Consider the following 12,082-nt stretch of genomic DNA (forward strand, 5'->3'; position numbering starts at 1 on the left):
AAGCAGCTTTTAAATGCAAGTCTATGCTTCAACTTGTACTTGAATGTATTACCAATAGGACCAGGATTACATGAGCAGAGGGTTTGACAGTCCTCTCTGCACTTGCTTGCATTTCATAAACTGGTAGATCTCATCTTAAAGATGAGTTTATCCAAATAAAACTCAATGACTATGCCTCTAGCAGCTAGATGGCTGCCCAGATTCCATAGAATGATGGCCTAACCTGTACCATCCAGCCTTCCCTTTTTGTAAGAGCAGAGTAGCAGCTGTAAAGAGTGTGGTTTTGACAGTGTATAATTGGGAATTTGAGTGAGGGGATTCTTAAGGGTTGATCTCTCTAAAATTTGCCAAAGTTTGGCATCAAGTATTTAACTGAAAACTGCAAGTTAAGGTTAAATTTCAGTTAGTGGTAAACAAGTAGCCTGAGGTGGTGTTGGTCACCTAGTTAATTAGGTGATTGGTTAGAACTGGTAATCTGTCAGCTGGGGCAACTCAGGTGATTGGCATTCTAGCTAGCATAAATTCAGAAGGGTTTTGCTGAAGCACAGTAGCAGCTATCGGCAGTCTGGTTTCAACAGTGTATAATTGGGGAATTTGAGTAAGGGGTGAGACTCATTTGATTAGTCAGCGGGTCACAGCAAAACAAAACTGCAATGTGATGTCACAAGTAGGTGGATAGGGGATTGGTGAGTATATCTTCTATTTGCTTAGGACTGTGGGCTAAGTAACATAGCATAAAACAATTTTTTTTTAAAAAACTAAACTTAAACAAGGCCAGTACTTGGTAAAAACCAAATAATTTGACATTGTAGTAATCAATTAAATTAGTTATGACAGGATGTGTTGCAGCTGCAATATGTGGGAGCTACCTGACCGTTTTGGCCAGGGTGACTGCAGCTCGGAACTTTGGCTCAGAGTTGAGGAGCTGCAGACGTTGTGATGCATCAGGGAGGGGGAGAATTACCTGGACACTTTAATCCAGGAGGCAGTCACACTCCTTAGATGAAATACTGTAGAATTGGCATGTGGTTAGGGACAGGAGGGTGTGACTGAGTGAGGCAGGTATGGGGATCCAGGAGGTAGTAGTGCAGGAGCCTCAGCTTCTGCACTTGTCCAATAGATACAAGGTTCTTGCAGCCCTTATGGACAAGTGCAGGAAGGATGAGCTAACTGGCCACAGCACTGGTTCAGGGGACCATTCAAGTGGGGGAGTGAAATGGAATTTGGTTGTAGTAGGCGATTGTATAGTTAGAGGGATAGACACTGTTCTTTGCAGCCAAGAGCAAGAATCCTGAAGGCTGTTCCCTACCTGGTGCCAGGGTTAAGGACATCTCAGGGCTGGAGAGGAACTTGGAGGGGGAGGATCCAGTTGTCGTGGTCCACCTAGGTACTATCGACATAGGTCGGACTAAAAGGTTCTGCTGAGGGAGTTTAAGCAGCTAGGGACTAAATTTTCAGAAGCCGAACCACCAAGGTTGTAATCTCCAGACTATTACCTGAGCCACAAGCAAATTGGCACAAGGTAAATCTGGTCAGATGAAAGTGTAGCTCAGACTGGTGTGGAATAAGTGGATTTCGATTGATTGGGCACTGGGGCAAGATAGCTGTTCTGTTGGGATGGGCTTCACCTGAACCATGCTGGGACCAGTGTTCTGGCGAACCAAATAACTAGGGCGTTAGAGAGGGCTTTAAACTAAATTTTTTGGGGGGGGCTCAAGTGGGGTGAAGTTTAGATTGATAGGGGGGGGAAAAAAAGACAAGGAAGTAGTATAGGAAAGTGATTGGGGTAATGAACAGTGTGTCAGGAAAGGACCGAGCGTACAAACATAAGAGTGCACTAGCAAATGAGGCTGGGGTAGGAAAGAATAAAGACAAAATTAAAGGTTTTTTTTTAAATGAGTGCAGCATTTGTAATAAGATAGATGAATTGACAGCACAAATAGAAACACATGGATATGATCTTGTGGCCATTAGAGACATGGTTATAAGGTGACTTAAGGTTTGGAGCTAAATATTCAAGGTTATTTAACATTTCAGAAGGATAGGAAAAAAAGTAAAGATGGTGGGGTAGCTGTTAATAAAGGATAAAATTGGTATGAGAAATCTTGGCTCAAGCTGTCAAATCAATTTGGGTGGAGGTAAGAAATAGCTAAGGAAATAAATCATTGGTGGGAGTAGTATATAGGCCCCCTAACAGTGTCTACACTGTAGGGCAAAGTATAAATCAGGAAATAAGGGGGGCTTGTATTTAAAAAAAAAGTAATGCAATAATCATGGGTGATTTTAACTATTGGACAAATCAAATTGGTAAAAGTAGCCCTGAGGAGTTTGTAGTGTATTTGGACTTGTTTCTTAGACCAATACATCAGGGAACAGGCCATTTTGGATCTGGTAATGAAACCGGATTAATGATCTCAAAGTAAAGGATCCCTTGGGAAGCAGTGATCATAACATGATAGAATTTCACATCCAGTTTGAGAATGAGGATCTTGGGTCTGAAACTACTGTATTAAACATAAAAGGCAATTACAAAGGAATGAGAGCAGAATTGGCTAAAGTGGATGGGGTAAACAGATATGATGGTAGATAAGCAGTGGCAAACATTTAAAGATATTTTATGACTCGCAACAAAAATATATTCCTGTGAGGAGGAAAGATTCAGGGTGAACCAACCATAGCTAACTAAGGCAGTCAAGGATGGTATCCGGTTAAAAGAAAAAGCATACAATGTGGAAAAGATTATTGGTAAGCCTGAAGATTGAGAAAACTAACAAATGAAGAAAATAAATTGAGTAAACTAGCAAGAAATATAAAAACTGACAAAAGCTTCAAGTGTATATAAAAAGGAAGAGGGTAGCTGAAGTAGACATTGGTCCCTTAGAGGATGAGACTGGGGAAATAATAATGGAAAACAAGGAAATGGTGGAGGAATTGAACAGATATTTTGTTTCTGTATTCACAGTAGAAGACACCAATAATCATAGATAATCAAGGGGCAAAGGGGAGGGAAGGTTCACTAGGTTGATTCCGGGTATGGAAGGGTTGTCTTATGTAAAAAGATTGAACAGGTTGGATCTGTACTCATTGGAGTTTAGAAGAATGAGAGGAGATCTTATTGAAACATATAAGATTCTGAGGGGACTCGATAGGGTAGATGCTGAGAGGATGTTACCCCTCACGGGGGAATCTAAAACTAGGGGGCATAGTCTCAGAATAAGGGGTCACCTGTTTAAGATGGAAATAAGGAGGAATTTCTTCTCCCAGAGGGTTATGAATCTTTGGAATTCTTTACCCCAAAAAGCTGTGGAGGCTGAGTCATTGAATACATTCAAGGCTGAGTTAGACAAATTTTTGATCAGCGAGGGAGTCAAAGGATATGGGGAAAAGGCAGGAAATCGGAGTTGAGGTAAAAATCAGATCAGCCATGATCTCATTAAATGGCAGAGCAGGATTGAAGGACCAAATGGTCTACACCTGCTCTTATCTTGTATGGTCTTATTATGCAATTAAATGTCTAATTTTGTTGGTGCAAAATCCTCAAGCTATGGAATCTGATTCTCTTTCCCAGTCCCACTACTCTTTACTAAATCCCTGTCTGCATTTTTTTTTCTCAACCTGTTTTCCCCAGTCTAGTACCTTAACAATGAAAATTCTTTTTGCCAACCTAACTGATCCTTTACTGCAACTAAGTAACCCCATAAACCACATAGTCTCATGGCAAATGCCATACCAGATCCACTTCCCAACAAACGATATCTTTACCATGGGAGATTTATTTATACATAAAAAGCCTTGTGGGTGGCTTTCTCTCCACTGAATGACTGCCTGAGTTGGGAACTCATTCTACCAAATTTTTCTCTGGTCTAATTTGAAGTTAATGAGTCAACTGGTTTATAAAACTGTTAGTGCTAATGTGTTAACAGATATGTACAGTTTTATTCCCATACTTAGTGGTCACAAAATTGGTTCCATTGAGCTCATCTTTCATAGCATCTAACTGTCTCTTGATTGAGTTTTTGTCCTCAATACTCTGCCTGGAAGACCATTCAATGCATTGATCTTTGAGTTAGTCCTTTTTGACATCAGTTTTGAGCTAGCTTTTTACCAATTTATACTTGTGTCCTTTAGTCCTGCAGTCGTGGTTCAACTTGAAATAGTGCTCTGGGTTTTACTATTCATTGAGTATCTTGTATACTTTGTATCATATAAACTTTATTTGTCTTCCCAAAGCTGAAGAATGAAATTCCTAATCTTTCCTCATCTCTCTATCCTCTAATGCTATGAAGCAACATCAGGGCTTTTCTCTGTACTGCTTCCTGGGCTTGGATGTTGCACCTCTGCCCAGAATGCAGGATTTACCCCACCAGAACCAAGAGGATCTGATGAATGTTCATGATCTTGTGGTATTTTTCCAACAGTGTTCTAACTAACATTCTTCCTTCAACTTGCATTCCCCCTCCCAAAAAAAAATTAATTGGTCACTAACATTGCTATGCATAAAATAATCGCCACTTTTGCCTACATAAATGACAGCAGTTCAAAGTAATTAATTGTATGTCAAAAGGGACTGTATAAATGCAGGTCAGTCTTTCACCGTAGAGCTTTTAGATAATCTCAAACATCTATTCAACTGATTTCACTGATTCTGTTTACCTTGTCGATTGCTACTCTGTACGGGCTGAACATGTCACACCTAGATCTCTCTAGCTTCCCTTGCAAATAAAGATATTCTAGGAAATGAGACCAAAACAAATCCTGGCTTGATAAGCACTGCTCTACATACACATTGAATTCATCAGCTTGGTCTAATAAAGACAGTTCAGCTATTCACAGCAGACCTGGGAAACCAGAAACCTCTTTGTAGCAAAGTAGCAGTCCCAGCATGACAGCAGCCTAAGAGAGGTGTATTATGATTTGAAAAACACACACAATAAACCGAGTATCTATTGACATCACTGTCAGCCAATGAATTGGAGACGGATACAGCCTTTAATAAAGGTATTTACATTTGGAACCATTCAAATCCATTCCGAATACTTATCCTTGTCTTTCTTTTGGTCCCACTGAAACCATCTATATCTTTTTGTATCGAAACAATACGTTGTTCTGTTGATCACTATCCAACTCTTAGCAAGATGAAATCACGCTTCTCTTTCTCTTCCCTCCCCCCCCCCCCCCAAAAAAACATATTCCTACATAGTTCCATCATTATTGTGCACTGGATGTTTATATGTTCTAGCCGTTCCTTATTCCTGAAGTTATCCCTGTTTGAGTAGCTCATGGTTGTGCTTAGCAACTCCCACTTGAATCCTAATGCCACCTAGCAACTGCATACAACAAACACAGAATATAATCTAGGCTCACACTTGAGTGGGTTCTACGTGAGTTTTGATAAATAATGGAAATCCCGACTCAATTGATTGAAACGTCCGTGAATTAGATTTCCTGAGATGGGATTCCAAGCCGCTGGAACTTGGGATCGGAAGACGGGAGCAAGCCCTTCGAGGACTGGGCTGCAGTGGTTCTCCCGGGCAGGGACTCTGCACTGGGAAAAGATGCCAGCATAGATTCCGCGCTATTATAAATCCACACATCGAAGACAATCTTCAAGCGATGTCCAGATCGTTCGGGAAAAAAAAGAAAGTAACTTTTAGAGAGCAACTAACTTATAGTAAGTTATTGCCCCGAATCCTGACCCTGCTATCGAGGCAGCTTGTCATTTCAGTTGTGGGATGGACGGAAGTATGTACTGTTTTTGTATAATAACCTAGTGCATATTCTACTTTACCCTTGGCTGGTCAGCGATTTTTTTCTTTTCCTTGTATTTAATCTGGTGGTAATACAGAACTGAGGTGAAATCTCTTCCTTTGTAGCAGTACTTTAATAATCACTTTTCATATCCCTTAAAAATTAGGTGAAAAGACTGGTGGAAGAGGCAACCCCCATTCCAGTGTAATTCGCTTCTACTTCCCTTTCCTGGTCAAACAACTTACTTTATCTCCTCCTTTATACCGGGCTTTGAAGGAGAAGGGGGTCTTAACTACTGACCAAATAGGACAGATTGAGGTAGGATTATCTTTGATTTTCCTTTGTTTCGTTGAAAATTTGACTCTTTTTCATTCTGCTGTGCCTATTAATGCTAAAGGGATCAAGGGATATGGGGAAAAAGCGGGAACAGGGTACTGAGTTAGACGATCAGCCATGATCATTTTGAATGGCGGAGCAGGTCCGAATGGCCTACTCTTGCTCCTATTTTCTATGTTTCTATGTCTCTGAGTCGGGCGCCATTCTCCGTCTATGAGGTGCAACAGAGTTGGCCCTCGGCCTTTGATTTTCCCTCTGTGTGGAAGAAGTGCGTGGGGTCTACTCTCTGGGGAAGTCTGCCCTGTTGTGTACTAGTTGACTTTGTAGGGAAGTCACAGTGACTGTTGCAGACCCCCCACCCCCCAGAGCCCAGGAAATTTGAATCTGTTAATTAAACTGCAAACATGGGCTCACTGTTTTGCACCTCTGCTGGTCTCTTCAGTGTGTACATTCTTTTTAACTATGGATGTTTTCTGCCTTACATTTTATTTGCACTGTTGAGTTGCTTCTGCTCTTGTCAGAGTATAAATTATTGTTCTGCCTAAAAAGGGCAAGCTGGAAAAGCTGTATTGCTGAAGTTGAGCAATATTTGCTGAAGACAAGCGATAATTTTCTGAGGTCGATTCATTTATAGCAAGGATTATTGGAGCTGGCAGCGTTGAATTCTGAGCTGCCCTCCATTTCTGTAATTGCCGGTAATTGTTAGTCATTCTGGGACCAGTTAACAGCACCACATGTCTTCTTGACTGTGACCTTTGCTGAATCTCTGCCATAAATCTGGTCCCATGGCCATTAACCCAAGCGGCCAGTTCACAAGTCTTTTGCACCTTGCTCACAATGCAGCATCTGTGGGGAAAAAAAACTGCAAATGTTGGAAAATTTAAACAAAAACAGAAAATGCTGGAAATACACAGCAGACCAGGCAGCATCTGTAAAGAGGTAAGGGAAAGGCAAGTTAATGTTTGCAGTGTATTGAACAGATCTGACCAAGGACTAACTTGTCTTTGTCTTATCCCTTTACAGATACTGACTGGTCTGCTGTATATTTCCGGCATTTTCTGTGAAAATACTAATGGTATTTTAAAAGGTCCACTCCCTGGGTGGTTATCAGAATGATCAGCAAATATTACTTGCTTAATGTTTCTCAAAATGTTTTCTTTTTCTTAAGCAAAGCCTAATTTTATTTTAAATGCCCATTACATTGACACTTCTGTGGTATTTAAATGAAATCACATTATGGTCTATACTATGTTCATTTGGTTTGTTAATATTTGAATGAAAAATGTTCTGTCATTAATTTTTTTGAGTGTTTGAGTTTGCAGAGTTTAGATTTTTTACATGAATTATTATGGATCACGGTGGGTCCCAATGTATAATTAATGAATGGACAGAAAGTTGTGTGGGCTTCATTACAGGTGTGCAACCCTCCAAAGATTTTCCTCTTTGCACTCCATAGGCATTATGCACAAGCGTTAAAGAGAAAAATCTGCCCAATTGTTAGCAGTTGAAAGGATCTGAACAAATTATGGCCTAAGGAATGACAGATGGATTCTAATGTGGATAAACGTAAAGTTATGCACAGTGAAGCAGAAATCATAAAATAAGGATACCTAGTGAATAGGTATGCAGTTCGAGTATGACATTCCCTTAATATTAATCAGGGGTCAAAATTCCTTGACTGTTCTGTAACTTCAGGCCCAGCCCTACATGAAGGGGTTTGCAGGGCCTATAGAGCCTCCAAATCTCCATCTGCCCTTTACAATGGCATCTGCATCAGAAAGGTGGGGCCAAGGTGGGGATTCCCTGTGCAGGGAATTCCCTTGTCCTTGTCCCCACAGTAACATTGGAGGCTAGTATGCCAAGGGAAAAGATATGTACTGGCCTCCTGAAATGCAGAAGTAGGCCCCACTGGGGAGATTCAGGCCAATTGGCTTGAATCCCCGAAGATTGAAGGAGTAATCTTTTAAAATATATTTCTGTCATTGGGCCACGAAGTGGGCCAGTTTGGGTCAATTTTTATTGTTCGTGGGTGGGGGGGCCGGGCAGACTTGGTAGCAGGACAGGATTTAGCGGGAGGTTAAAGCAGATGGACAGTGAGAAGTGCCCCAGTGGTGCAGGTGCCCAACAACCTCATGCAAATTAGGTGCCCTCCCCCTGACCCAGCATACACCAGTGGGGTCAGCACTGGTGGATATTGGCTGTTGCAATCCCAACCTAAGTACCAGGAATTTTGAATCTCAAAGGGGCTGGAATGCAAATGGCAGGAAGATGTGGTTCAGTTGTATATAGCCTTGGTTAGGTCCCATCTGGAGTACTGCATTCAAATTTGGGCACCACACCTCAGGAAGGATATATTGGCCTTGAAGGTGGTACAACGCAGATTCACCAGAATGATACTGAGGCTTAGAGGTTTAAATTATGAGGACAGGTTGCATAAACTTGGCTTATATTCCCTTGAGTATAGAAGATTGAAGGGTGATCTGATTGAGGTGTTGAAATTATTAGAAGGATTTGATAGGGTAGATATGGAGAAACTATTTCTTCTGGTGGGGGAATCAAGAACAAGGGGACCTAATCTTAAAATTAGAGCTAGACCATTTAGGAGTAAAATCGGGAAGCACTTTATCACACAAAGGGTAGTAGAAATCTGGAACTCTCTCTCCCAAAAGGCTGTGGATGTTAGGTCAACTGGGGCTTTCATACTGAGATCGATAAATTTTTGTAAGGTAAGGGTATTGATGGATATGGAGCAAAGGCAGGAAAATGGAGTTGGAGCAGAGCAACCATGATCTAATTGAATTGCGGAGAAAGCTAGAGGGGCTGAATGGCCTACTGCTGTTCCTAATGTTCCTATGTTCCCATTGCATCCTATGGAATTTCATGACCTGAGTGTTTATGATCCAGTTTGAGTATGACCCTTAAAATTTCCACAGGGGTTCTCCAGTGGAAACTTAGCAGAAATCCGGAGAAACGCCGTAAACAGATAAAATAGAAATTTATGATGCTTCTCCGAGGATTCCCCCAATCTCACCAAAATTATGGCAGGAGAACGGGAGACTCCCACAGAAATTCAGGGTCTGAGAATTTATGGATGTTCCCTCAATGTTTCAATTAAGTACAACTAGTTACAACCATACTGGACGAGTAAGTCAGTCTGCAAGATGGCATTTGTAAGTAGAGGTTAAGTTGATGAATATTGCCTGAAGATAACATTGCTTTTAACCACAATAAATCTAGTTGTAATGGCTTTATTATTTAATTCTATATTATTAGGAATATAGAAAATAATTTAATGTAAGAACACAGAGTATTCATCAGCAAAGGTAAAAATAGAAAAGTATTTGGATGTGATTATTGATGAAGATTTCAGCAGTTTATTTCACTTAGATTGTGATTGTAGAACTAGAGAACAGGAGAAGTACATTAATAAGACCTCAAACAAGATTAGAAATGAGAGTAATTTCTTCTTTTACAGAATAGTGACTCCCAGCAATAGTGGTTGATAGTGTGTCAATTACCTCTTTTAGAAAGTCTGGATAAATATCTGGTTAAGAAACAGGATTGAATGCAATGAAGATAGGCATAGAGGATAAAGTTCTCTATGGAACGTCAACTCAATAAGATACGGCTGCTCAGGGTTTAATGGCGGGGGTTCCAAAGTTAGATTCATATCCTGAAGTTGGACTTGATTGTGCTTGGGTCATACAGGAATTTCACAGAGCTTCATTGATTTGGAACTTTTACCTCTGGTTGGTTGCTTCACTGAGGAGATTGACTGGATTGCGTGAAAGAGCTAATTGTAAATGGTTTGTTACAAGAAAAGGCTTGATGAGCCAAGCAGCCATTTTTTCTCATTCCATGTTTTCTTTTGTTCTAATAACTTTAAAAATTGGTATGTGGACTTTTAAAGCTATACAATGATTTGCATCTGAATGATATGAAGCAGGTAATAAGCACAATTTTTTAAAAATCAAACCTTTTGAAAGAGACCTAACAAACTAACACAGATGATTGGTAATCCATACAGTTAGAGGACTTGGCAGAGCTGAAGGTGGCCAAACTTCTTGAGATTGTTAGAAATGCTGATGGCCACGTGTTCAAGTCATTTTGCAGTGTTCTGGGTGAGATGGGATATTGGTACCTTGCTCAGACTCTTCAAACAGCTACTGAAGAAAAGGAATGCACACCTTCTACAGGTAAAGAATGAACTGAATTGAAACAGATTCTTCAAACTTTGGTATATCTTTGTTGGTCTGACAGTAGTCTATTTCAAACATACTAGCTCCCAGTAATCCATTTTATATACTTCAACAGCTTCTTTTGAAATTCATTAATATAATGTATCAGCATTCAGATTTAAAACTATTTTGAATACAATTTGTTCTATTTTTATAAGTACTAATTGTTGTTTTCTAATAAATGGTAAGATGAGTGTTATCTGAGGGAGTTGTATGGATTATTAATTATAAGTATGGCAGTTAAAATGAAGAAAAATTCTTTATTAGTACATTCCATGTAGGGGCACTGTACCCTTTAACTTTTCCTATACCATTGACTCAAATTTCACATTTTATTGGATAAACAAAATTTCCTATGTCAGTGAATGGTTAAAATCAAAATGTAATGATATATTTTACCCATATATTTAAAGTTAAGAATTTTTTTAAAAATTAAACTGTCATTATAAACCAATCACAGTTTAATAAAATATTTTTCTCTACCTTTACACTGATACACTTTTTATGACTTTATGAACAAAATTCAGGCAGAAAACCTATTTTTAAACTGAAGATGAATGTATGTCTTTTTTAAATCAGATATTATCCAGTGACTTGCAATCCAACCATAACCATCAGTGTGGAGGAATCTATCCTCAGCAAATCTTATTTTACTTATTAAATAATATTACTTGTATGACATTCACTGGTGTTGTGGGGTTTCAGTTCTGTATAGTCTCATTCAAAAAGTGAGCAATGCTGGCCACTAAAGCCAAGAAATTGGTGTGGAGAGGGGAAGGATAAATGCTATCTCCCTCCCTCCAAGTGATGAGACTGTCAATTGTCAAATGACCAACTAGTGCTAATTCTCCTTGGAGGAGGAGTTAAGTAGGTTCAGTTTGGCTTCAAAAATACACACCTTGTGATGTGAGATTAGAACCTAGTTGATCCCTGGTAGCAGACTTGGTAACCTGATACTCTGAGCCAGACGGGTCTGTAGTATTCTAGTACATCACTGATGATTGAGCAACCAGTCTGGATCATTGATGGGACCTGAAGAAGTAGACCTGTCATTTGGAGCTGGATTCGTCCACTCGGCTTCAGATAGTCTTCCAAGTGAGTGCTTTAATGGCTAGAGTGCTCATAGCAAAACAAGCAACAGGAAGCTTAACCGTGCTCTGTGCCACCATTGATGGCAGTGCCTTCAGCTACCTTGTTCTTACTCTTTAAAACTCCATCTCCCTATCCCTCACTGCCTCTCCATCTCTCCCTCTACCTTTACAAACCTTCTCAAAACCCATATTTTCAACCAAGCTTTTGGTCATCCCTGCTAATCTCTTGCTGGCTTACACCTATTTGTAAAGTCCCTAGGGATGTTTCTTTATATTAAAGACATTATATAAATACAAGTTGTTTCTCTTATTGCTTGTAGGTTGTGCAGTTTTAGCTGGTTAAGCTCTAACAGTATCCGTGTACACACTTGGGGGATCCTAAGCCTCGCCTCTTGCCAACCTGCACCTAAATACACTGGGTTTAAATAAGCTGTATTTTATGTATGTATAATTACACACTAAATGCTAAGGGCTTGAAATATGTGACTGACTAAACGTTAACAAAAGAAAAGCAACTTGAATTAGTTGGTAACCACTAATGAAGAATGAACAAGCAGCAGAAAGCCAAGCAGTCAAATTGCTCATTTAATTTTCAAAGCTATCAATCATAAGAACATAAGAAGTAGGAGCAGGAGTAAGCCATACGGCCCCTCCAGCCTGCTCCGCCAT

General features: G+C 39.9%; 1 protein-coding gene across 2 annotated transcripts in view; it reads left to right on the forward strand.

Moving 5' to 3' along the window:
• Nucleotides 1-5,343: 5,343 nt before the first annotated feature.
• LOC137320797 (uncharacterized) overlaps nt 5,344-12,082 on the forward strand; it is a 51,598-nt gene continuing 44,859 nt past the window's right edge. For both annotated transcript variants that reach the window (XM_067982643.1, XM_067982642.1), the window contains exons 1-3: nt 5,344-5,671; nt 5,915-6,066; nt 10,112-10,280. In XM_067982643.1, coding sequence (XP_067838744.1) covers nt 5,614-5,671; nt 5,915-6,066; nt 10,112-10,280 — 379 coding nt within the window. In that variant the 5' untranslated portion in view covers nt 5,344-5,613. The remainder of the gene's footprint in view (nt 5,672-5,914; nt 6,067-10,111; nt 10,281-12,082) is intronic.

The sequence above is a fragment of the Heptranchias perlo genome, chromosome 4 (assembly GCF_035084215.1).
Source record: "Heptranchias perlo isolate sHepPer1 chromosome 4, sHepPer1.hap1, whole genome shotgun sequence".
NCBI classification, from domain to species: Eukaryota; Metazoa; Chordata; class Chondrichthyes; order Hexanchiformes; family Hexanchidae; genus Heptranchias; species Heptranchias perlo.